The sequence below is a fragment of the Macrobrachium rosenbergii genome, chromosome 25 (assembly GCF_040412425.1).
Source record: "Macrobrachium rosenbergii isolate ZJJX-2024 chromosome 25, ASM4041242v1, whole genome shotgun sequence".
Classification (NCBI taxonomy): domain Eukaryota; kingdom Metazoa; phylum Arthropoda; class Malacostraca; order Decapoda; family Palaemonidae; genus Macrobrachium; species Macrobrachium rosenbergii.
This window is the reverse complement of record NC_089765.1, coordinates 39,568,816-39,596,302: the sequence shown is the minus strand read 5'-3', so window position 1 is coordinate 39,596,302 and position 27,487 is coordinate 39,568,816. Positions and strand designations below refer to the sequence as shown.

At 44.8% G+C, this 27,487-nt stretch overlaps 1 protein-coding gene across 11 annotated transcripts in view; it reads left to right on the top strand.

The window, feature by feature from the left end:
* The window catches only part of LOC136852588 (uncharacterized), a 222,082-nt gene that overhangs the window by 124,847 nt on the left and 69,748 nt on the right, over window positions 1–27,487 (top strand). For all 11 annotated transcript variants that reach the window (XM_067127440.1, XM_067127433.1, XM_067127430.1 and 8 more), the window contains 2 exons: window positions 15,539–15,607; window positions 24,559–24,675. In XM_067127440.1, coding sequence (XP_066983541.1) covers window positions 15,539–15,607; window positions 24,559–24,675 — 186 coding nt within the window. The remainder of the gene's footprint in view (window positions 1–15,538; window positions 15,608–24,558; window positions 24,676–27,487) is intronic.

Here is a 27,487-nt window from a genome sequence, read left to right as displayed (position 1 = left end):
GGGAAGAGGTTAGGTCCCCAAATCGAGCTTTTCACGAGCTTGTTAGGCTCGTGACGGATAGTTGCATCGGCGAAGATGAACTTCCTACATTCCAGTCTGGCCAAAATAAACTCAGATAAGTCAGACTGGAAGCCTGCCAGCAAGGACTTAGCCAAGACCTGAAAGAAGGGCTCGTCCGAGCAGGAGACGGCCGTGGCTTCAGTGAGGCATACGGAGTTCAACGACCGGGCTAACTTAACCCGAGCATCAAACTCCGCTTTCAAAGAGTTTCCGGCAGCTTGGGAGCTGCTCGCTAAATTGCGTGGAGGCGCAGAAAGGGTCCAGCTTCCCGACCGTGAAAGTGGACGGGCGTCTGTCCAGAACTCATTACTTCCTGGGAATACCAGGAAGTAGGGTCTGTCTCCCTCAGCTGAGGTACGGAATACCCTCAAAGCACGCTCGGGTCGTAGCCAGAGCGACTTTGTCCAAGCAAGGGGTGGGAAGGTTGTCTCCCAGGGCGAACATGGTGAAGTTGCCCTTGAAAGGAGTCAACTTCGTGTTATCTGCCTGCCACTCCGTCAGAGTGCGCAGGGAGAGCCGACTGAGCTTGGTCCCTAGGGACGATGACAGTCTCCCTAGGAACCTTGTCCGACCGAATCCAGGCTTCCTCCGTGAGCCTCACGAAGCCTGGATAAGGGGGCAGGAGATCGGGGGGGAAGAACTCCAGTTCCTCCAACCGTCTCGTGCCAAGACCATCAAGAGTTAGCTTGCCATCATGTTGGATGGCCCGGAGAGCGAACCGCCAAGGGTTACCGACATCAAACGGCGGGAGGTCCGCAGTGTCGGGGATAACATACTGTGGTTCGGCTGGGGGTGGATGAGCCATTCCCGCCAGTATATTATCATGACTGGCAAGCTTCTCTGAGATTTTGCTAAATCTCGAGTCCAGGTCCTCCGTAAAACGCTTATACAGTTGGTTAGCAAAGGCCTCTGCATCGAAAGCAGGTTGGCGAGGAGGGCTAGGTTTTGCAGCCCTCTTACTCGCGCCTTTGCTGGAGGAACCAGACTTGCTCCCGGAGGCTACAGGTCCTGAGACCTTAGCCTTCGACGGGGGGAAGGGCAGTGCCTTCTTGGAAGACGAGGACTTGAAGCCCTTCGCCTTCCATGAAGTCTTCAACTTCAACTTGGGGATAGCAGATGGAGCTCTATCACCCAAGGAGGAAGACTTCACAAAACCTGAAAATGAAGAAACAGATGAAGCAGGGGAGTCAAATAATGGGGGGCCCGCCCCAACAACCTCACCTACCTCACCACTTACCACCTGGTCCTGCTCTACATTCATCGGTTCCAGGTCGAGATTAATAGCGGCGACATCCTCCGAAACCTCGCGTAGAGTACATCCGCTTGGGGTGGCTGGGTCTCATCCCGGATCTGCTGGATGATGGGGTGGCCAGATCTTCAGGCACTGCGGCCGCCACCGTGCGCCGGGGTAGAGTAAGTCCCTCAACCTAGCGTCGAGGACGTAGGGCTTCCCCGACGGAACGTTTCTTCCAAACCCAGCCACCCAGGCCCGGAGGGATTCCAAGGCAGACTTCTTGGAATTTTCGTCCGCCTGTAAAAACCAACAATTAGCTAAGGACGCAAAAACCATTCCGGGGGCCTCATAGCAATGTATAATATACAATATGAGAATGATGTAGAGACTGTCACTTACCAACTCGTCCTGGACAGTTGTGCAGAGAGCAAAGCAAATCTCACAACCATCAGGGTGCCAAACGATCAGGTCATCAAGGCGGACCGCACAACCAGCGTGGGTCCGACAAACTACGTGACCGTAGGGTTGTTGGAGAGAGGCGGTGCACCCCGGCTCCTCACAGCGAACAGTCTGTAAGAAGAAAAGTACATGAACCTCCCACCCTAAGCAAAATAAAGCTGGCAAGGCCGGGAAATTCAACTGCAACCGGAATACTCCGGCGGAGAAGAACTCCCTAACATAAACTGTGCCAATAAGCTCTAAATCACTCAGAGAGGAAGGTAGGATTTCAGACCCCGGAGTACTCCGGGGAATGAATGGGAGAGAGACCAGGAACTAACCATAAGGGTTGCCAGTAAAATAACGGCGGAGACCCCTGGTATAGGCCGGACTCACTATTATATATATATAATGAATAAAGGAGAGTACTCCTGTAGATAACTGACTTATCTAAAAATTATAAATAAAAACAGTAATAAGTGATGGTAAGAACACCAGAGGACGGAGGGATCCGCTCCTATAATGAAAAAAACCTTCCACCCTTACTTCCCCGCCGGAGAACGAGATGGGTAACTGCTCATATGTTCATAACATAGGGTGAAGCAATTAATATATACCGTATCAACGTAAAACCGACGGAGAGTGAACAGTGACTCGAAACGCATTCGAGTAAACAAACCACCAACTCCAATACAGCGATGCTAGGGACAATATGGGAGGGAGCGAATCCCTCAACCAACAAAAGAAGTCCCGAACTCGGAGAAAACGCCATCTAGCGTCACCCGCACGAGCAAAGCAAGGCTGGAAAGGAGGAGTGGGGAGGGGGAGGTAAGGAGTAGGCCACCAGAAGGGAACAGGAGACGGGAGAAGCTCACCCGCTCAACTGCATCGTACCTCCCAGACCATGAATCTTAGAGGGGCGAAATGACTGGAAGCAACCAACCCAAGCCCGACTCCTAGTTAGGCGAAGCCTAATATGGACCTAACCTAGTATAGGCTAGGAAGGAGAAGAGTAAAAGGGACCGAGGAAGAAACTGGGAGAGAAATTTTGAGCCGAGAACCAGCCGGGATCGAAAATGGCAGGCAAGGGGGCGACTAGCCTAGAGGAAACACATCCAAGGAGCTCGATTCCCCCCAATTGGAGGAAGAGAACCAAGGGGCTCACTCTGCCCACCGAAAAACGATCCCGGAGGAAAACAGCAACAAAACTCCCTCAACCTGAACTCCTCACCCAGGGCCAAGGGAAGGAAGCTAACAAGCCTACTCCAAAACATAACCAACACTCATAAAAACTAAAATGTGCTCAACAGAGAGCGTAGCCTACCACGGGAAGCGGTTAGATCTGAGGCTGCCGCCAACACCCGAGGTAAACCACTGAACAAAACTAAAAATAAAAATAAAAATAAAACTACAAGAGAGCACCATCTTCAATAAAATTAATTAGCCTAGTAAGACTAAAAAACAAAAGGAACCCAGCCTGGGGTGGGGTACCTAGACGGGGCATCACTCCCACCAAGGCCAGTAGGCCAATGATCGTAATTCATACGAGGGGAGCCACCGCAAGGAACCACCAGGAAGGGAACCAAAGGGGGAAATAATCTATAATATACAGCGAGGAGACGACTCCAACTGAAAATAACAGAAGGAGACGCCTCATGGTCGACATGGCTGGCTGGGGACGCCGTGGCGACATAATAAGATCTCGATATTTATGAAAATACGAGACTATAACAGCCAAAAATAGAACAAAACCCCACAAGAAGATGGTACTTAACTTGAAATAGTAAAGCTGCTCGATGCCATCGTTGAAGCAGTAGAAAATCCAAATAATGGAGAGCACACACAAAACAATCCGAAGATTCACGTGCTAGAAAATGGAATGAGGTAGGTGGCGCTGGTGTCGCCGTCCTGGCGGGTGTTTGGTGTGGGGGCTGTAACGGCTCACCGCTCTGTTCGGGATTTTGATAAGGAGCGATCTTTCGAGTAGGTTTCCGTGGTAGTGGTAATTCACTCACCCCTTCTTATACCGACTTCTTCCAAGAAGACGCTCGACTGGGGGTAGTAACCCCAGCTTTCCTGAAAGCTCTTTTTCTCTGGTATATCTAGCAAGGTTATACCTAGAAATTCGTGCTGTAATGGAATTTCACCGGCTGACACGGGACTGGACTCAGAAAATACAGTATTCTTATGAGGATTCTCATCCATTAAGGGTTACACACATAAAATAAAATACATCTAATGATATTATGTGGTGTTTACTTGAACATTAATATCTGAAAATTAGTAAATCATGTTTTTATCATAAAAAATGTATTTAGTCATGAAAATAACATCAAAATAACTAATTAGGGTATATTTTTGACAAAAAAGTCTGCAAATTGCTGAATTTTTCACCAATAATTTGGGGATAAGTTCCATTGAAAAATTTGCGAATAATTCAAGCCGCGAGTTGCGAGACCGCGAATAGTGGGGGTTGACTGTAATTCTTCCCACACACAAGAATTTCCCCCATATCCACCCTTTGTACCCACTGTAACACAATTATTTTAAGCCTAAGCACAATATATAGTTTAATGATAGCCATATTCAACAAAATAAATATAAGAATAAAGTATTTCACAAAAAAAATTAATAAAAGATTAACAAAATCATGTCTCACCACGGTGACACATAGCTGACTTGAGAAAGAGGGAGGGAGCATTGATACTGTTAAGGAGAGAAGGAGAAGAGACAGTAAAAACATTACTGTATGTACATAAAAGCAGTAATACAGTAATTCGCATAAAAAAATAAAAGGGAATTTGACAATAAATTTAACATAATGGTACAATATAAAAACAGTCAAATGCAATACATTAACAATAAAAGATCGAAAGAGTCTTAACTTGAGCAAGTGTTCGGGACTGCGCTGAGAGGAGAGGGAGGGGATGGTGGTGGGTTATTGGGTGGGAGAAGGGGGTCTGCTTCCCACCGACTTGCCAGCATAGGCCGGGCTCGGATGGGTTTTCTCTTTCACTACATTTCCCTTGTTTCTTTCACTTTCACTCAATTCGCCTGAATCACTTCTTTTTGTTACAGTAAAATATCTATCGAGTGACACTTGCTTTTTACGATTTTTTAGCTCTGTAAAAGTAACTCATCTTTTCATCATGAAAGACAAGAACTTGATGAAACTCACTGGTGCTGCTTTCAGCTTCTACGTGCCTTGGATTGTTTGTTTAAACCACTTCCTTGTGAAAAATTATTTGATCTCTCTCTCTCTCTCTCTCTCTCTCTCTCTCTCTCTCTCTCTCTTTTTCTTACTTGCATTCTTTACTTAGTACTTATTTGCAAAATCCTGATGTTAATTGGACTATAATTTTAAATTCTGCCATTTGCCAACAGTAAGTTGATGTGTAGTGTTATAATTAATCTCCTCCTTGCACTCAAGATCCAGGTGTAAAAAACACGTCAACAGTCATGCATGTGTGAGGGGTTGTTTTCACATCTGCCGGACGCTGATTACTCTCTCTCTCTCTCTCTCTCTCTCTCTCTCTCTCTCTCTCTCTCTCTCTCTCTCTCTCTCCTCTCTCTCTCTCTCTCTCTCTCTCTCTCTCTCTCTCTCTATAATATACATGCACACAGACACTCAATCTCACACACACACACACTATCGATTCCTTTGATTATCCTTGCAAAATGTGAATAAAATTGATTTTATCAACCTTTGCCTACTGTGACCATTTGTGTTTCTTCGAGGGGATCCTGTTTCTCCTCCCTCAATCCTGGCCGGCTGCACGCCATTTTCACCAAACAGCTCGTAAATTGAAATTTTAGCTCATGCACGGAAACAAATTTTTCTCAAAATTTTACTTCTTATAATGAAAATACGAATAAGGAATCATTCGTATGCCAGGGACCACTGTATCTGTATGTTGTCATTAAGAGTTTTGTCAAAGTTTTACTTTTTATCTGAGACTAAATCCTTTGAACCAGCTATATGTGAATTTAAAACTGGCTCATCTGGTTTAGCTAATAATGATGATGATGATGATAAATACTATGTGTTGGTGTATAAGTTGATCAGGCTCACAAGTTGACCCCTAAAATTCTAAGGTGTAATTCAGGTTTAGGCCTATATTTGATCGCAAAAAATAAGGCAGGACCACTTCTTCCACAAATGTATCAAGAACATGATATTTCTGATTCAGCTTTTTAATAATTTTTCTCAAAATTTTACTTCTTATAATGAAAATACGAATAAGGAATCATTCGTATGCCAGGGACCACTGTATCTGTATGTTGTCATTAAGAGTTTTGTCAAAGTTTTACTTTTTATCTGAGACTAAATCCTTTGAACCAGCTATATGTGAATTTAAAACTGGCTCATCTGGTTTAGCTAATGTATGATGATGATGATGATAAATACTATGTGTTGGTGTATAAGTTGATCAGGCTCACAAGTTGACCCCTAAAATTCTAAGGTGTAATTCAGGTTTAGGCCTATATTTGATCGCAAAAAATAAGGCAGCACCACTTCCTCCACAAATGTATAAAGAACATGATATTTCTGATTCAGCTTTTTAATAATCAAGTGTTAGCACACACAGTCCAAATAAACTGATACACCTTACGTGTTGTTATCACTTATAAGCTACACAACTAAACACTCGTCTGTAGCAGAAACGTAAGGCCAAACCACTTCCATTACATTACCATGTTCTGAAAGGCTTTATATTATATACTGAAACATCATAAGTTGTATTTGTTGTTACTCATAAATAACTCTGTGCTATTAAAAACTTACAAAATTATTTGTAATATTGCATAGTAATAGATGATGCCATCACTGCTGAAACATATTCAAATAACAGAAGAGTGTAATTTCAAAGATTCTAGGTTTGTTACAGACGCCCCTCCAACTTGTCTTGAAAATTCACTTGTACATCAGTGAACTTTTCCATCTACATATCATGTAAAGCTAGTGTAAATATTGAAATGGTTGGATCCCTTTGCAATGCAAATGACTATAAAAAGCAACATATTTACAACTGTAAAATTCATCATCTCTAGTAATTAGGGGACTGTGAGGATGTATGGAATGACAGTTGAAAGCAGACCAAATCTGTCCATGGATCATGGCATTTTCAAAGAGCGTGTTGAAGCAATTTCATCACTTTGTCAAACTGGGCATGAATATTTGATGAACAGAACACATTCCAGTGTCAAACTGAGCATGAGTATTTGATGAACAGAACACATTCCAGTCCCCACTGTATATGTTATCATGTCAAGCATGTTTTAGATGAAAGTCTAAATGTCAACCAGCAGCATATGTCAAGTTTGTGACTAACTGATTGAAGAAATTTTGTCAGACTTTGTTGTTTTCAGTATGTCCAGTCATTAAATTCTTAAATAACTCTTGTTTACCAAGTCATGTTTTATTAATTTTTTGTTAAATACAAATCTTTTATGGTAGCCCTGTGAGAGTATAGTATTTTAGCTCAAGTTTCTTGTTAAATATACCTAATATTGTGTTAGTAATTACTCTTTATTCTTTCTCAACATATAGATACTGCATGATTGTAGTAAGTTGATAATGAGCCTCTGGCATTCAGTATGCAAATGTTGAGAATGGATTTATTTATTAACACTTCATTTCACGACAGAATAAAATTGACAGATTTGAACTGTAATTTTTATTCAATAATTTTTGGATAATGGGAAGTCTTCCCACTTCTTTATATAAGCTGAATTACATCAAAGCCAGAGTCATTGGGAAGCTAGCAAATGTATAAACATATATGATGAATATACTGTCAGGTGAGCTTTAATTGTCTAATTGAGTAATACCTCTATAGGATCAGAGTGTCCACTCTCTGGCTAGCGTTTTAAGCGTTTTAAACATATTTTACCTAATTTTTACGTTAGCAGTGACTATCATGTACATTGTCTTAGTACTAGCAATGATGCAGACAATATATATAATTAAGAGCAGTGGTTTCTGGTTTAGGTCTCTGTAGTTGACTTTAATAGCAAAGTTATTACCCTTTGTAATGAAAGAAGAAATTTTTTCTTTTTGAATCGGCAAACAGTGACACCCTTCATTTGTGGCTTGCAGTGGTAATGCATCTCCTTACCTCATGCTATCCCAGAAGGAAATATCATGTTAACAAATTGAAAATTAAGAGAAAAAGGGAAATGAATTTTTACTTAGGAAACCGTATTGAAATAGATCCTCTACTTCAATATACTTATAAAAATTTGTGGCATGGAACTGGGTAGCTTATGTTTGTAGAACATAGACATAACAGTTCTCCCAGTTTGCAAATAAAGTATTTTCTAAAATTTCTTCATATTAGGAAGGGGAGAAAGGAGCTTAAGATATGCAATATGTTGTATATACATAACATCTTATTGTATCTTGGGAAATGAGTTGTACTTGGGTAACAATACATTTACAATATGTACAGTAGTATGTATTGTCAGTTGCACTGTTTAAACATCCAAAATAAATATGTTAAGAGTTTTTTGCTGTGTAGGAATAATCTGTTAGAATTTTGAGATAAATATAGTGTTTCTCTGTTAAACAAGTCTGTAAATTAGCCTGAAGATCAGCTTCACAATCGGTAAGAATGGATTCAGTGAGCCCACAGTTATGAATGAGCTTTAATGAGTGATTTCTTCCATTACTGGGTCATCTCACCTTTATGAATTTTGGATTGGTTTTGTCAGCGGCAGATTAAGTGCATCTCAGAACCCACTAAGGTAGGCTGGCTAGACAAGGGATTTATGATGAATCACCCAAGTTGACCGCATAAAGTGAGCCATGGCCCATGATATACAGGTTGTAATTTATTACTGTTATAAATATATATAGGTTACTTGATGACAAATTCTTTCCATTTCTTGAATATCTAAGGTATTCTGAGTAATCTTCATTACAATTTGCATCAAGATATTGATTAAAACAATAGAAATATAGTTCTTACCCTCATTATTGATAGGAAAATTAACCTCAAGTTGTGACATATGAGGCTGCATTTTTTAACAAAATAATTGACATTGATAAATAATTAGGTTACTGGTAGACTACTGTACCATTAAAGAAAATTAGTACAAAACTGAAACTATTAATGCAGAGACAAAGGATGGTCAATTGTTCTATTGTATCAAGAAGCCATTAGTGGGTCTTGCCTGCGATGAGGCTGTGTGACATCATTGTTTGGCCGACCTATCTTAGTGGGTCCTGGTACTTTTAAAAAATATTTTTAAATATCTAACTTCCCTGGTAGTTACATATATATAGCTCTATCCCGCTGATTCGTCGCGCGCACGGCAGAAATTCAAAATTCGCGGCAATCGCCGATAGATGGTCAGGTGGCCGTACCTGAGCGCCCTCTACCAGGTACTTAGAACCATTCCCAGTTGTCCTCAGAAATTCCCTGCCGTCGTTCTATCAACACGTTGGAAATTCGCTCTACTTTGGTTTGCTTTACTACAATTGGTGAAGTACCCATTACTTGTTTGGTTTTCGTTGATGGCTTTCGCTGATTTTGGATTTTCCCTGGATTTTTCTTTTTCTCTTTGTTAGCCTATTTGGTCGGTTTCCGACTGTAACAATTGTTCTTTGTACTTGCTTTTCAAGATGGCTGACCCTGTTGTTAGAATGTGTGTTAGGGGATGCAAGAACTGGCTTCCCAAGGCTGCTCTTGATCCCCACACAGTTTGTAAGAAATGCAGAGATCATGTGTGCATTTGATGATAGATGCAAGGAGTGTGAAAGTTTGTCTGAGAAAGAGTGGAGAGAGTATGATCGCTATGTGAGGCGATTGGAAAAGGACAGAATTAGGAGAGCTAGATCTTCCAGTGTCCTTTCAGCTAGGTCTTCTGATAGTCAAGTCCTTTCTAACTTGTCTGATACTAATATTCCTGATCCTAACCCTAAGGTTATAGTACCCGATCCTCCTGCGGAGTCGGGAGTAAGTAATCCGTCTTTAAAGGATATAATGGCTGCTATTTCGGCCATAGGAGTTTCTGTGCAATCCCTTTCTTCGGATAGGGAAGTGATGTGGGGGGCAGTGCATAGTTTGCAAAAAAGTTCGGTAACAGTGTTAGTGCAGTGGAGGGTGCGTCCGTTCGTGTCTGTCACGCTCCTAGCCCTAGACCTCTTCCATGCTCCCCAACCCCTGGGAGAAGGAACGTCGACAGGCTAAGGGAGGTGAGAGACGTTGAACAACGAGCGGACGCCCTCGAGCGATCTTGTTGACGCATCCCAGGACGCGCTCCCCTCGCCGCAGGAAAGGCGAGATGAGGACGTGTTCGTCTTCCTCGGATGACGCAAGACCCAGACGTGGTTGACGTCAATCACAAGTATCTAGACCTATCAAGAGACGCAGGTCCCCCTTCCCGCTCCAACAACCCTCTTGCAGCAAATGGAGCTCTCCAGAGAGATTCCTGTCGGAAGAAGACGACGTTTCTGCGCCTAAACAGAGGCGTAAGACGATAACTCGTCGGAGGAAGAAGACGATACATTACTTCAGTTCACGCTTCTCCCCGCCCCAGAATGGGACGCGGTCGCAAGCTGCCAGGTTAAAAATTTTCCTCACCACCTCTTCATCAAAAGATCCCAGCTAGAGTCTCCAAAGTTGTGGAAGCTCGTGCAGTTCCATCTCCAGTTGTTTCCCAGCAGCAAGTGGCACCTCAAGTAAAGTTCTTGTCGGAAGTCCAGCAGTCCCTTGCGTCTCTTTTTGACTCTTACAAGTCGCAAGGACTAAGAGAAGAAACACACAAGAAGGAATCTAAGGACGTCAACAGACCCAAGAAGAGGGTAAGGCAAGAATCAGGACAACAAGACGCTAACAGCCAGCAAGATGCAAACTCGCGGCAAGTTGCAGCGCTCATAGACGCTTCCCCGCAACAAGCCGCACGAGTGACAGGAGGGGACAAGGATCGTGAAGCTCCCTCGCAGCAAGTTGGACGCATGTGTGACGCACGCAAGCAGCATGATACACACGTTTCCCCCACTCGTTCTACATCGGAAATAGCGGATCCTTTGGAAGAGATCTCGGAAGAGGAAACTCAAGAAACTCTTCATGCCGCTGATCTGAAAAGACTTCTTACTCTTTTGGCGGACTTATTTCCTAACGATTTTCAACAGGCCGTACCTCGGAGTCCTCCCTCGCAATATTTGATGGGTAGACCCCAGAAGTCTTCCTCATTCAAGAAGACAGTGTTGGCCAAATCAGTGAAGAGAGCCTTTTCGACACTGAATGATTGATTTTGAAGAAGAAGGAACAAGGAAAGACAACTTTTTCCTTTCCCCGACAAGATTGGCTTCTAGATCCAGCGTGTGGTACGAGACTGGGGAAGCTCTCGGTTTGTGAGTTCTGCCTCCTCCCAAGGGGACTTCTCCAGACTCGTTGACTCTTCACAGAGAACAGCCATGACAAAAGCCAAGGTTCTGTGGTCCACTTGAGTTGGATCATTTGCTGAAAGGCGTCTTCAGAACTATTGAAGTCTTCAGCTTGATGGACTGGACTCTTGCAGCTCTTGCAGAGGTTTCAGATGAGAAGAATGACACGCAAATGCACCTTATTGCCTGTCTCGATAAAGCTGTGAGGGACGGGTCGGTCGAACTTTCTGCCCTTTTCACAGCAGGTGTTATCAAGAAACGAGCTATGCTGTGTCTGTTCGTGTCTTCTGGAGTGACTTTAGCTCAGAAATCTGAACTCTTGTATGCTCCCTTATCTAAACAGCTCTTCCCTTCAGAGCTGGTTAAGGATTTATCAGCAGCCCTTTGCGCAACAATCAACGCAAGATCTGATCACAAGGACTGCTAGGAAAGTTCTTCCGGCAAACTTTTTAGCCAGGAAGGACAAGGAAGCTCCTCCACATCCAGCCCTTTCGTGGGAGAGCCCTTTCGAGAGGAAGTCAGAGAATGGCTGCTGGAGGACAACCGTAAGAACCTCAAGCAGCAACCGAAATCCAAGAAATGATCACTACAACCTCCAGACACAAGTGGGAGCCAGGTTATCCCACTTTTGGCAAGAGTGGAGCCAAAGGGGAGCGGACGTATGGACAGTTGAAGTTTTAAAGGAAGGATACAAGATTCCCTTCCTAAGGAAGCCCCCCTCTTTCACAAGAACCGTTAGAGTTGACAGCTACTTACTCGGGGAGCAAAGCAGCAGCTCTTCAAGAACAGGTGACCCAGATGCTATCAAAAGCAGCAATAGAAGAGGTAAAGGACCTCTCGTCAGAGGGTTTTTACAACAGACTTTTTCTGGTACCTAAGAACTCGGGGTTGAGACCAGTTCTGGACGTAAGTCCACTGAACAAGTACGTAAGCAAAGTCAAGTTTGCCATGGAGACATCTGCGTCAGTCCTAGCAGGCACCAGACAGGAAGACTGGATGGTTTCGATAGACCTACAGGACGCGTATTTTCACGTACCAATTCACCCGAACTACAGAAAATATCTGAGGTTTGTGCATCTCGGGACAACCTATCAGTTCAGAGCACTTTGTTTTGGACTAAGCACAGCTCCTTACGTTTTTTCTCTCGAGTGGCATCGAATGTAGCTCACTGGTTACATCTAAAAGGGATAATGGATTTCGATGTACCTGGACGATTGGCTAATCAGAGCCAGATCGCAAGCAAAGTGTCTGGAGGATCTACAAGTTACAATGAATTTGACGCAACAGTTAGGTCTGGTAGTAAATCTAGCCAAATCACAGCTAACGCCTTCACAGGACATCATCTACCTGGGGATGAGGATTCAGTCAGTGGTTTTTCAGGCTTTTCCAGCCCCGAAACGCATTCTAGATTGCTTAGAAAAGGTGAAGCTCTTTCTAGGGAGATGGACCTGTTCGGCGAGGGAGTGGATGAGTCTGCTGGGGACCCTCTCCTTGATCGAACAATTCGTCTCCCTGGGAAGACTACATCTACGTCCACTTCAGTTCCATCTGTCAAGCTATTGGAAAAGAGGCCAAGATCTGGAGACGTGGATTCCGATCCCTCTGGGAATCAAAAATCACTTGAGTTGGTGAAACGACCCCAAAAAACTTCAATTAGGCCTCGAACTTCAACAGAAGAACCCCGACCTAGTGTTGTATTCAGACGCATCGGACATGGGATGGGGTGCAACGCTGGGGAAGGGCGAGATCTCAGGTCTATGGGAAAACCATCAGAAGAAATGGCATATAAATGTCAAGGAACTGGTGGCCATTCATCTTGCACTAGTCCACTTTCAGGAGAAGGTCCAGAACAAGATTGTACAGGTCAATGCAGACAACACCACAGCATTGGCCTACATCAGGAAACAGGGTGGCACTCATTCGGATTCCCTTTACGAGGCAGCAAAAGATCTCCTGCTGTGGGCAGAAACAAACAACTTAACTCTGATCACCCGCTTCATAGAGGGAGAGAAGAACGTCAGAGTGGATCTTCTCAGCAGAGGAAGACAGGTTCTCACGACAATGGACCTTACATCACGATGTGTGCAACAGGCTTTGGAATCTGTGGGGAGAACCGTCAATAGACCTCTTTGCGACACAGAGAACGAAGAGGTTACCAGTCTACTGCTCTCCAGTCCCAGACCAGGAAGCAGTGGCGGTGGACGCCTTCCTCATGAATTGGGAGGGACTAGACATGTACGCTTTTCCTCCATTCAAGATCCTAGACAGAGTCATGAAGAAGTTCAGAGAGTCAAACGACGCCCGCATGACCCTGATAGCTCCATTTTGGCCCATGAGACCATGGATCACGGAGGTGATGGAGTGGCTAGTAGACACCCCAGATCGTTACCTTGTCGGAACGATCTACTCAGACAGCCACATATAGAGAGATACCATCAAAATCTCCTCGCTCTCAACCTAACTGCCTTTCGACTATCGAAAAACTGGCAAGAGCGAAAGGCTTTTCAAGGAAGCTGCAAGAGCCATCGCGAGAGCGGGGAGAACGTCCACACTCAAGGTGTACCAATCAAAGTGGGACGTATTCAGGGAATGGTGCAGAAAAATAACATTTCCTCTTCCAGTACCTCTCTAACTCAACTGGCAGATTTTCTTCTGCATTTGAAAACCCAAGGAAACCTAGCAGTATCTACCATCAAGGGATACCGCACCATGCTTGCTTCCGTCTTCCATCACAGAAATATTGACGTGTCGGGAGACAAGGACCTCACGGATCTCATAAGGTCTTTTGAGACAGTTAAGAGGAAGGACAACCCGACCTCCTCTTGGAATTTGGACGTAGTCCTAAAATTTTTAACCTCGAATAGGTTTGAACCTCTCGACATGGCTTCATGGAAGGATCTCACTAAGAAGACCCTTTTCCTGGTCGCTTTGGCTACAGCCAAGAGGGTAGGAGAACTACAAGCCTTTAGCAAGAAAGTAGGCTTCAATGGGGAAAATGCAGTCTGCTCACTTCAACTTGGTTTTCTCGCTGAAAACGAGAACCCTTCTCAACCATGGCCCATATCTTTTTCCATACCAGGGCTGTCTCATTTAGTAGGACAGGAAAAAGAGAGGCCTTTGTCCAGTTAGGGCCCTAAAATTTTATCTACAGAGGACCAGAAATATGAGAGGTCAGACAGATCACCTCTGGTGCTCAGTGAAGAAACCTTCGTTACCCTTATCAAAGAATGCACTGGCGTTCTTTATCAAGGACTTAATAAGGGAAGCTCACCAAGAATGTGACGAGAAAAGCTTCCCAATCCTCAAAGTCAAAGCGCACGAAGTAAGAGCTGTGGTGACTTCGATGGCTTATAGACACAACAGGTCTATGAAATTGATTTTGGAAGCGACTTTTGGCGAAGCAAGTCTATCTTCGCAGATTGTTACCTGAAAGAAGTACAGACCCAATATGAGGATTGCTGTTCCCTGGGTCCGTACGTTGCCTCCGGCACCGTAGTTGGAGAGGGTACTACTGCCTCTACCCTATAACCTTTTTTTTTTTTGTATTATACCCTTGCTTTTTTCTTGATTTGAACTCACAGGTTGTCTGTGAAGGTTGTTGCAACCTTCCACAGTCTGGGGTTGCAAATCTAAGTTAGGTTTTATGGAGTGTGTTATTTAGTGATTTTAGTGGGTCAGGTGGTCAGCTCTTTGTCCATGGCTATGCCAGGATAGCAAGGGTGGTGGTCTAGTCATGTTAAGGTTGAGGACCGTGTGACAGCCCCATAGAGACTTTCTACAGCCCCCTGGATGGGTCGCTGGGTCTCTCAAGGAATGCAGGCGAATGAGGCAGGATAATTATGAAGCCAGCTTCCTTATCAGGTAAGAACCAGAGTATGTTTACAGCTAATATTTAGTGTTTAGTAATTATACGAATTCCCAACGGTGTTTTGGTTCTCTAACCCACCACCAATGGTGTCAATCAGCTATATATATATGTAACTACCAGGGAAGTTAGATATTTAAAAATGGTATTTTCATTATAAAATAAGTTTTTAAATATACTTACCTGGTAGTTACATATATAAAAGGTCCCTCCCTCCTCCCCTCTGAGAACAGGGGCATGGAATTTCTGAGGACAATTGGGAATGGTTCTAAGTACCTGGTAGAGGGCGCTCAGGTATGGCCACCTGACCATCTATTGGCGATTGCCGCGAATTTTGAATTTCTGCCGTGCGCGCGACGAATCGGCGGGATAGAGCTATGTATATGTAACTACCAGGTAAGTATATTTAAAAACTTATTTTATAATGAAAATACCATTTTTCAGTCATGATTTGTAAAAATTGTATGAAATAGATATTTTTTTCTTCTAAATCTAATGTGCATCTTGGTTTGTTTTTATTGAGAATGCATTTCTTCTTTGATTTCAGAACATGATGCAGCTGAAAGAGGTTACATTATTAAGAACAATTCATCACCAGGGAAAGTGACTCGTACATGTAAGTTTTTGAATAAAGAGCTTTCATAACTATATACTATACAAGTCATATTTCAGACGAGGAAGTTACAGAAATATGTGATGCTGAAAGGTGGGAAAATAAAATGAAATTTGTTACAATAGTAAATGGAGTTCTGCAAGGAATGCTTTGGCTGTTTTGACTCAAAACAAAATCCCATCTCCAAGGCTTGTGGCCTGACCTGACCTCTTGAGGTCTCTTTCTCCCACTGTGGTCTCAGCTGTTGGTGCGTCTGGTTGTTTTTAACACACTCATTTTCGTTGCTGAGTTTTCCGTTGTGCGCACAACTAATGCAAGATTTTATCGTTATTTACATTTATTGTTCTCCTGATTGGGATCATTTCCTTCCCAGTAACCATTTTTTTTTATTGTGCAGTGTAGTGTATTTTTTGTGGGCCAAGAGATCCTTTCTGTGTTTCTTCCTTGTCTGTGGTGCGCTAGCCATGTGGATGACCTCTCTTTGTCTTGTGGTGTTGAGCATCCTGTGTCAGTCCCAGTGTGAAAATGGCTACCTTGGAGGAATGTAAGCAAGGTAAACCATGCAGTAAGTTTACCTCCCCCTTAACAGTTGATCTGCGTTCGTTTGCATTTCATGCAAGGGTGCATGAGAGGTGAACTATGTGGTGAGTGCATCGATTAGGAAGATTCGCAGTGGAGACACTGCGAAAAGAGGAGGCAACAGAAGACGACATCCTCTAGGAAGGCTACCATGAGCCCTTCACCAGTGCCTCCTTCAGTTTCAGCCTCTTTAAACCTCCCCGCCTTCATCAGGAGAGGCTTAGCATCCACCAAGGGAGACAATTCAGCATACGCTGAACTATTTGGCCACCCAAGGTCATTCGGGGCACAGTGTCAGGAGATTAACAGCTTCCCATCCTAGTCCTGGGAACCTGGAATTTACCTCCACTAGAAGGCTTGTCCCTATCCCCAGCAGCATCACAGACGGCAAAACAAGATAAGGCGAAATCCACTCTCTCTCCACCCTTCATGTATTGGTGTTTGGAGTGAGGTCGATTGGCTGCAGCATTTTGGAGTCAGGATGAGCAGAGAGATCTGTGTGGGTTGCCTTATTGGTCATCTCCCCTGTCTCCCACCAGCAGTATAGGAGCAGATCTGCATCGAGGCCAAGCAGAACAATAGACCGGATTCATCGGGACAGGAGTGCGTCATGGGACAGTGTTTTCACCAGGAGATGATCCTGTTCTGCGAGGGATACAGGACGTAAGTGGAAGGGGTTCCCCATCAGGGTTTCTCTGCATTGACAAGTGTTGCCACACCAGAGTGAAGTCATCAGGAAGGGCCTCTTATCCCCGCTTGGAGAGGCAATACAGTGTTTCCAGGCCTTCTTGAAGAGATTGTCGCCGCCCCACTCCTCCTGCTGTTCCAAGCGTCACGATCGGAGTAAGAGCAGGTCCTCTCCATCTCTGGTTTTACTGGAGTTTCACCAGCAGATCACTGTGGAGGTCAAAGGCCAGGCTGAACGTCAACCCCCGAAGACAAATTTCCTTTTATAGTAGACTCTCCCCTTTGTTGGACCGCTTCTGATGACATGAGGAAAGACTGATAGGAGCCAGCAGATCATGAGGGACAGGATGACTTGGCCCATTTGGAGGCCACGAAGAGGAACGTGGGTTCCTAGACATAGTGTCCTATATCTTTTGCCACTTAGGTCTCTCTGACCCACCTGCAGCAGTTGCTGAATACTCCAAGTGGTGACCCTACTGTTAGCAGATAGCAGAGACAGTACCAGAGGTCAAGCAGTCATCCCACCTCCCTCTGTCGCCCCTGGTCCAAGGCCTGGTAGAGAGGTAGATAACTTGGTGGTGGAACCTGAGAACTCCCTGACTGCTTCCAGGTTGAAGAAGTTGCTTCCCCTCCTCTCTCTTCATCAAGTCAATTATCATATGGCAGACAAATTCACCACCGTCCCAAGAAACATTGATCCCTCTACCTGCAGGTTTGTTAATAATGTTCCGCTCAAACAATTCAAGCAGCAGCAGCAGCAGTTGAAATTCACTTGTGCTGAAGCTCCCACCACAGAGTTGGGACTAGCCAGAACCATCAGTGCCATCTCATGGTTCAAGAGGTGCCAGTAGGCTTGGTTGGCAGAGGTTAAGAATGCAGTCCTGCCGCAAAGATGCCCACCCTTTGGATGTACTTAGGCCCAACGGGGAAGTCGCTTTCCTACCTTTTGCGTCAGGTGGGACACATTTGGGTGAACCTCACCCTCAGACATCAGGAAGCCTTCCCCTTCATTGTTCAGAGGAATAGCTCACAACCTACTTCAGGACTCTTCAGCCTACTTCTCCATAGAGGGCTAGAGAGGGGAGTTGAGGGACATTTTGTTCTCTTAGGCCTCCTCCTCACAAATCTCCTACCAACCGAGACAGAGTGCTAGTACAGTAGAGCCACCTTGCTGGGAAGGCAAAGAAATTCAAATGGAAAGCATTCCTCCCCAGGACCAAGGTATAGATTACAGGCCTTCAGCAGCAGCCCCAGAAGAAGTGTGGATGTGGCCCTGCAGACCTTTCTTCTTCCCAGCCTGCTCATAGACGGAGAAAGAGACAAGGGAAAAGAGAAGGATCAAGGTGAGAAACAGACTCCCCACCTTGAGCTGCCACTAGTAGGGGGTTGCCTGTCTGACAAGTGGACTGTGTGTCAGTAATACAAAGTGAAGGAGTGGATGGTGACAGTTCTACATCAGGGGTACAGGCTACCCTTCAGACCCATGATAACGCCATTGGCTCCCCAACCATTCCATCCCCATCCTTTAGGCTGAACTTGCTGAAGGAGAGTGCCCTCTAGAGAGAAGTAGAAGGGATCCCATGGAGGGGGCGGTGAAGGTCATGTCAGACAACTCCCCTGGATTCTACAGTCAGCTTTCCTGGTGGAGAAAGCATTTGGGAGGAGGTTGGCTACAGGTGATAGATCTGTAGGCTATGAAAGAGTTCCTGGAACAGATGCGTTTCTCCATGGAGATGCACAGTCAGTTCTGGTGTCCATAAGCTACATGATCTCAGAGGACCTGCAGGATGCCTACAGGATGCCTGCCTCCACATCCCCATTCACCCCAGCTCCAGGAAGTATCTCTGGTATGTCGGCAAGGGTGTGACGTACCAGTTCAGGGCCCTCTGCTCAGGCTTGGCAACAGAACCCCAAGTCTTCACAAGAATCTTTCAGGTGGTCGCTTGGTCACATATCAAAGGCATCTGTCTGCAAAGATAATCTGGAAGATTGGCTCATCCATGCCTTGTTGAGAGAGGAAGTGCAGAAAGCAAGGGACATGGTCTTGAACCCATGTGGGACATTGGGTGTCATGATGACCCGCATCAAGTACCTAGGAATGACACTCAATAGAGGGTTGATAAGAGTCTTCCCATTGAAAGAGAGAATAGCAAGACTGATGGACATCCCCCTTGACTTCGTCTCCCAGACAGTGCCACCAGCCAAGAAGTGGAAGACCCTAATGGGCCACCTGGTCTTCCTCTAGAAACTGGTTCTGAGGGGCAGCATACACCTCCTCTGATCCTTCCAGCAGCAGATGAAGGAGGCTTGATACCAACTGGAGAAGGACTCGTGACAGAAAGGGTAAAGGAGGATGTAGTCTGGTGGAGGGACCTGGCCAAAAAAAAAGTTAAGTATACCTTAGTTTTACCAGACCACTGAGCTGATTACCAGCTCTCCTGGGGCTGGCCAACCTGATATTGGGAGTCCCACTCAGCAAGCACCAGAGATGGTGTTCTCTTATGGATCCCGAAAAGGTTGGGGGCCATGCCTTAGAGGAAAGTGCACTTCGTGGATGTGGAGCCCCAAGGAGAGAGTACAACACACAAACCTGGAGATGAGAGTGGCATGGTTGGCGATCCAACACTTGAAACACCACCACCAGTCTCACTCAGTTGTTGTGTTTATCAGCCACATGACAGTGGTTGCCCACATAAACAAACAGGGTGGGACGGTCTCTCCCACTCTCTGCGAGTTGGCAGCAGTGCTATACGAGTTGGTGGCCTCCAAGATCTGGAACTGATTGCCAGGTACATACTAGGAAAAAGAAATGTAGTGGGCAACCTATCAAGCAGAAAGGATCAGAGCATTGGGAGGAAGTGGTCCCTGAACCAAAGAATAGTAAACAGCCTTCTAGATCTGCGGCAGGGCTCCATGATCAATCTCTTCATGAGAGCCATCAACACAAAGCTGCCACTGTACTGTTCCCCAATACCAGACCAGAGGGTGGTGATGCAGGGCACCTTCCAACAACATTGGGACAACATGGTCGTATATGCTTTCCCCCCATTCAGTCAGCTGAGAAGGGTGCTAAACAGGCTCTACCAGCCCCAAGGTGTATGGATAACCCTGGTGGCTCCCTTGTGGCCGTAGGCCGAGTGGTATGCTGACCTGCTGCACCTGCTGGTGAACATCCCAAGACAGTTGCCCTAATTGCCAAACCCTCTGGTGCAGGAGTACAACAGAAGTTGCCATTGGAAGATGGCTGCCCTCTGGCTTCATGGGTGGAGACTATCCAGCAACTCCTCCAAAAGAAGGGATTTTCTGAGGACTATGTAGTAGCCATCACGGATACCCTCAGACCATCTTTGATCGCAGTTTACCAGGGGAGTGGACAGAGTACTGTCGGTGGTGTCATCAGAGGGGTTTTGATCCCCTCTAGGCATCTGTGAAGGACATTGCAAACTTCCTTGTCTTCCTGAGGTTGAAAAGGTCTTGTCAGTAATGGCCATCAAGGGCTACATGACAGCCTTCACCTGGGTCTCCAGGCAAGGGACATCAACCTCACCAAGCCTCAGGAATTGTCAGCCATCCTAAGGATTGCCTTCCAGGAGGTATAAAGGCCCCAGAGTGGAACTCACCAATCCTTGCCACCTTATGGGAAGCCCCTGTAACCCCTCGGGCAGGCCTCAGACAGGAACCTCACCCTTAAGACTGTATTCTTCCTGGCACTTGCCTCTGCCAAGAGGGTCAGGAAGCTTCATAGCCTCTCATATTTTGTTGCTTTGTCCACGCTGAAGTTTGGTCATCTGTGTCCCTGCAGTTAGTGTCTGAATTTGTGGAAGACCCAAGACCCCTCAGTCCTGGACATTAGATTTGGAGGTTTTCCATTCCCTCCCTAAAGGATTTCATCAGTGGAAACAAAGAGGTGTTGCTTTGTCTATTGAGAGCCGTAAAGCAGTATCTTGAGTGGACAGCACCATTGAAACCTGAGTGCAAGAGGCTCCTCTTCAATACAGGCATAACAAAGGAGGAGGTATCTAAGACTACCATTTCCTGGCTGAGGGAGGTCATCACAAGGCCTACAACTCCAAGAGGGACAGGGCAGTTTCCAGGAAAGATGAAAGCTCATGACATAGGACCATTACCCATACAAGAGGAACCACTCCCTCCTACAGGTACTGAAGGCAGGAGTAAGGAAGTGCCAAACCACATTCACGTTCTTCATGAGAGACTATGCCACAAGTACCTAGACACGCACATCCTAAACCCGATAGTCGTAGCCCAGCACGTTGTCTAAGGAATAGAGCCCCAACCCCCTCCAACGTAGGTGGACAAGCTCCACCACAGGGACTCCAAAGTACCAGCGAAGATGTTGAGGACTGATGAGTACAGGATGTTGTGTTAGTAGTTGGGTAGTGCATAGGCCTGTGACCTAAATGCCATAGTTAATGCCATCAATGGGCACCTTGTACATGGGGCATGCCCATCCAGGTTAGTAGGGACAGATCCACCTTCCATCTTAGAGTAGTCTCCTTTTATGAAAGCGTAGGTTTGTACTACTGTATTCCCATTTGAACAAATAAATTTTAAGTGTAAGTTATATTTTTCCTAGGATACAAACCTACACTTTCATAAGGATAGTTTTACCCTCCTTTGCTGCTCTCTGGTAGTTGATCTATCCCAGCAAGTATGTTAAACCAGCCGCAGAGGCTGATTCACACTGTGGAAAAATCTCACGAGGTCAGGTCAGGCCGTAGGCCTAGGCAATAGGATTTTGCTTTGAGTCGAGACGGCCAAAGCACGCTGTGCACGATTAACTTCATTTATGAAAGTTGGTTTGTATCCCAGGAAAAAGTTTAGGACCAGGCTGTCGGTAGGTTAAAGTCTTTTTAGAATATTCACTTTCTGTACCACATGCAGTCTCACCATTTTTGTGAGGCTTATACAGTAAGAAAAGAAAGTATTTACATTGGAATGCATGATAATAATAATGTTGGAAATAAATGTGTGAGATAGAAATACAATTCCAGCATATGTGCCTAGCAGGGGTAATTTAAATAAAATGCTGTCAGTTGAATTGCTGGTGGTTTGGGAAGTTATGTAAAACCTGCTGGTATGCAAGGTGCTCACCTGTCCAGGTAAACCCTCGTGTATCATACAAGTACAGTCGACCCCTGGTATTCTCGGGGGATGCGTACCACAATCCCCTGCAAATAGCTGAAATCTGCGAATACTTGACGCCCCTCTAAAAATGCTTATAGCTGCCTATTTTGGTAGTTCAAACACCAGAAAACCCCTCTAAAAATGCTTTTAGTTCAAACACTAAAAAAATCCTCTAAAAATGCTTATACCTTAGTATTTTAATAGTTTTATCACAAAAAATGCATGTAATCACAAAAATATGTACGTACAGGCAGTCCTCGGTTAATGGCGGGCTTGGTTAACGGCGACCCGGTTTTACGCGCCTGTCTAGCAATGAAAATCGGCAACTTTTTGGTGCCGAAAATCGCCGATTTCTGCTTATCGGCTCCGATAATTGGGTATTGGCTCTGATACATACCTAACAGAGGTGCCGATAACCAAAAATTGGTATTTTTCAGTACTGAAATCCCCTGAAAATCACTGAAAAGCTCCAAAAATCACCGATTTTCGGTTAGGAGTGATTTTTGGTGATCATCACACCCTCAGAACAGAATTCCCACCGACGACCGGGGACTGCCTGTACAGTAATTAGTGAATATTTCTCAATGAAAAATACTGCGAATAGGCAAATTTCCCGCAAATGTGTATATACATTCCACAGAAAATCTGTGAATAGGTGAAGCTGCAAATCCAGATCAGTTGGTAGCACCCTTGCTTTTCATTTGATGGTCTTTGGTTCAATCCCAATGTGAGGTAGAAATTTAATTTAATAATATTGTTAATAGACCAACAAGATGCGGGTCCTCCTCAGAGGCATTGATTTTATGAGAAACAGGAAAACGGCTGTCAGTTCCAGGGAATTGATGTGATACCTTTGAACAGATAACCATCTCCCAGCTACTCGATGATCCTATCAATGGCCTCCCCAACCTGTTAAGGAGGCATCTGTGTGTATAATTGCTTGTTTTTTCAAGCCTTTTCTAGGCATGAGAGTGCTAGACTCTGATCATGTCCTTAAGTCACCATTTGAGGATTAGGTCCACTACAGACTTACTGTAACAGGCACTGAATCTGTTCCACCTGTCGCCAGAAAACCATGGATTGGATCTTTCTTTATTCGAGCCCAAGTCTGGCATATCCCAAGGAAGTCCCAGCCGCACATACATAAGCATATAAACATATGTACATATACAATCTCTCTCTCTCTCTCTCTCTCTCTCTCTCTCTCTCTCTCTCTCTCTCTCTCTCTCTCTCTCTCTCTCTCTCTCTCACAAAGGACATCTTCCTCCAAATCAGTACAGCAAAATTATATACTAATTAAATGGACAGAAAGGATGCCATCACTCCTAAGATGATATGAATAGCTCAAGCCTCTCAAAGTTCCTCACATAGTTTGCAAGAGGGAACAATACATGATCACTACAGAAAGTTGCATCAGAGGAGCCGAGATTGCCGCATTCTTGCTGCAGGCAGTGGATATCCTGGGTGCAGCCCCTGACTGACATCAACTGTGGATATCCTCCTGTACATAGAGCAATATGTAGTACCACCACTTGCTGAATACAGAAGAAAAGGTACTCTCCCTTCCCTTCATAATCCACAGGCTGCCCATTTATTCAAGTAACCAATATGCCTTAATGGGTGCCAAACAACTACTAACACCTACACCCTTTGGGCAGGATAGCTTCCAGTAGAAGAAGTAATCTGCCTTGGATACTATCTTCTCAGTGGCCAAACAGTTAGAAGCCTGAAAAGGTTCCAAGGTGCCAACCAATGCTTCAGCAGCAATATTTAATAATCCCATTCCTCCTATCCCTTTCCTCCTTCATATTTTATAGCCAAAAACCTATACCCAGATCATTTGTCAGCAGAAGAGGGCTAGTGAATTTGTACCTGTAACATCCCTTATAAGTGATGCAAAAACTAGAAAGATTTTTTTGGAGACAATATATGACCTACCATTGGAAGAGTAGATAGAAAAATAAAAAAGACAATGAAGGTAAATGTAATGTATTAGAGATGCCTGTCATCTTCAATATGATAGTGCCAAGAGTGGAGTCTATAGTAATAATAATAATAATAATATATAATAATAATAATAATGATCATAATAATAATGATAATTGAATGAACTTCATTCAGCTTTGTTATGATTTACCTCGTGGTGTGAAGAAACTTGTTTGGCAAGTTGAGAAAGCATAGTAAAAGTTCAGTGGCATTCTTACTACCACTTTTCAGTTCAGTAATAATAATAATAATAATAATAATAATAATAATAATATGGCGTAGGCTTAACTGTCTTTAGCTCATTAATTCAGTTTGTGTTTATCAGCAAAAGGTATCCCTTATAAATATTCATCTAGCAAAAACCCATTTTGATAGTGTTGCCATGAAACAAATTCTGATGAGGTGAGGTGCCTATGTATAGTAGTTTTCTTAGTAGTAGTTTAACCAGAGCAGATTCACTTTGCCAGGATCTCATATGGTTGACCAAATTAACTGGTTGTCTTTTAAGTAGAATATAATAAAAGCAATGAATATTTACTTTTTTTTTTGCTCTGCAGATCCGGGACCAATAAGAAGAGTTAATGCACCAACTGAAGGGAAAAAGTACATGATTCTTAACAAGGCTACAATACAGGGAATGATGGAAAAGGGCCTCATACAAGCCATTGGCAAAGGTAATTGTTATGAAATATTGTAAAGTGATGATTGTTTCGTGCAGTTAAAGAACATTTCCAGTTTGTGTTGAATTTCAGACTTAAGTAGGACAACAATTTGCCTATTTTTGGCTGTTATTTTTTTGTTTCATTATTTTGGTGTTAAGTATAGGGCTTAGTTGTTTTTAAATATCTAACTTCCCTGGTAGTTACATATATACAGCTTTATCCCGCCGATTCGTCGCGCGCACGGCAGAAATTCAAAATTCGCGGCAATCGCCGATAGATGGTCAGGTGGCCATACCTGAGCGCCCTCTACCAGGTAACTAGAACCATTCCCAATTGTCCTCAGAAATTCCCTGCCGTCGTTCTATCAACACGTTGGAAATTCGCTCTACTTTGGTTTGCTTTACTACAATTGGTGAAGTACCCATTACTTGTTTGGTTTTCGTTGATGGCTTTCGCTGATTTTAGATCTTCCTGGATTTTTCGTTTCTCATTGTTAGCCTATCTGTTCGGTTTCTGACTGTTACAATTGTTCTTTGTACTTGCTTTTCAAGATGGCTGACCCTGTTGTTAGAATGTGTGTTAGGGGATGCAAGAACCGGCTTTCCAAGGCTGCTCTTGATCCCCACACAGTTTGTAAGAAATGCAGAGATCATGTGTGTGCACTTGATGATAGATGCAAGGAGTGTGAAAGTTTGTCCAAGAAAGAGTGGAGAGAGTATGATCGCTATGTGAGGCGATTGGAAAAGGACAGAATTAGGAGAGCTAGATCTTCCAGTGTCCTTTCAGCTAGGTCTTCTGATAGTCAAGTCCTTTCTAACTTGTCGGATACTAATATTCCTGATCCTAACCCTAAGGCTTTAGTACCCGATCCTCCCTGCGGAGTCGGGAGTAAGTAATCCGTCTTTAAAGGATATAATGGCTGCTATTTCGGCCATAGGAGTTTCTGTACAATCCCTTTCTTCGGATAGGAAGTGATGTGGGGGCAGTGCATAGTTTGCAACAAAAGTTCGGTGACAGTGTTAGTGCAGTGGAGGGTGCGTCCGTTCGTGTCTGTCACGCTCCTAGCCCTAGACCTCTTCCATGCTCCCCAACCCCTGGGAGAAGGAACGTCGACAGGCTAAGGGAGGTGAGAGACGTTGAACAACGAGCGGACATCCCCTCGAGCGATCCTGTTGACGCATCCCAGGACGCTCCCCCTCGCCGCAGGAAAGGCGAGATGAGGACGTGTTCGTCTTCCTCGGATGACGCAAGACCCAGACGTGGTTGGCGTCAGTCACAAGAGTCTAGACCTATCAAGAGACGCAGGTCCCCCTTCCCGCTCCAACAACCCTCTTGCAGCAAATGGAGCTCTCCAGAGAGATTCCTGTCGGAAGAAGACGACGTTTCTGCGCCTAAACAGAGGCGTAAGACGATAGCTCGTCGGAGGAAGAAGACGTATACATGACTTCAGTTCACGCTTCTCCCCCGCCCCCAGAATGGGACGTGTCGCAAGCTGCGTCACCACCTCTTCATCAAAAGATCCCAGCTAGAGTCTCCGGTTGTGGAAGCTAGTGCAGTGCCATCTCCAGTTGTTTCCCAGCAGCAAGCGGCACCTCAAGTAAAGTTCTTGTCGGAAGTCCAGCAGTCCCTTGCGTCTCTTTTTGACTCTTACAAGTCGCAAGGACTAAGAGAAGAAACACACAAGAAGGAATCTAAGGACGTCAACAGACCCAAGAAGAGGGTAAGGCAAGAATCAGAACAACAAGACGCTAACAACCAGCAAGACGCAAACTCGCGGCAAGTTGCAGCGCTCATAGACGCGCTTCCCGCTACAAAGCCGCACGAGTGACGGGAGGAACAAGGATCGCTAAGCTCCCTCGCAGCAAGTAGGACGCATGTGTGACGCACGCAAGCAGCACGATTCACACGTTTCCCCTCTCGTTCGACATCGGAAATAGCGGATCCTTTGGAAGAGATCTCGGAAGAGGAAACTCAAGAAACTCTTCATGCCGCTGATCTGAAAAGACTTCTTACTCTTTTGGCGGACTTATTTCCCTAACGATTTTCATCAGGCCGCACCTCGGAGTCCTCCCTCGCAATATTTGATGGGTAGACCCCAGAAGTCTTCCTCATTCAAGAAGACAGTGTTGGCCAAATCAGTGAAGAGAGCCTTTTCGACACTGAATGATTGGATTTTGAAGAAGAAGGAACAAGGAAAGACAACTTTTCCTTTCCCCCCGACAAGATTGGCTTCTAGATCCAGCGTGTGGTACGAGACTGGGGAAGCTCTCGGTTTGGGAGTTCCTGCCTCCTCCCAAGGGGACTTCTCCAGACTCGTTGACTCTTCACGGAGAACAGCCATGACTAAAGCCAAGGTTCTGTGGTCCACTTCGGAGTTGGATCATTTGCTGAAAGGCGTCTTCAGAACTATTGAAGTCTTCAGCTTGATGGACTGGACTCTTGCAGCTCTTGCAGAGGTTTCAGATCAGAAGAATGACACGCAAATGCACCTTATTGCTTGTCTCGATAAAGCTGTGAGGGACGGGTCGGTCGAACTTTCTGCCCTTTTCACAGCAGGTGTTATCAAGAAACGAGCTATGTTGTGTTCGTTCGTGTCGTCTGGAGTGACTTTAGCTCAGAAATCTGAACTCTTGTATGCTCCCTTATCTAAACAGCTCTTCCCTTCAGAGCTGGTTAAGGACTTATCAGCAGCCCTTGCGCAACAATCAACGCAAGATCTGATCACAAGGACTGCTAGGAAAGTTCTTCCGGCAAACTTTTTAGCCAGGAAGGACAAGGAAGCTCCTCCTACGCGTCAGCCCTTTCGTGGGAGAGCCCTTTCGAG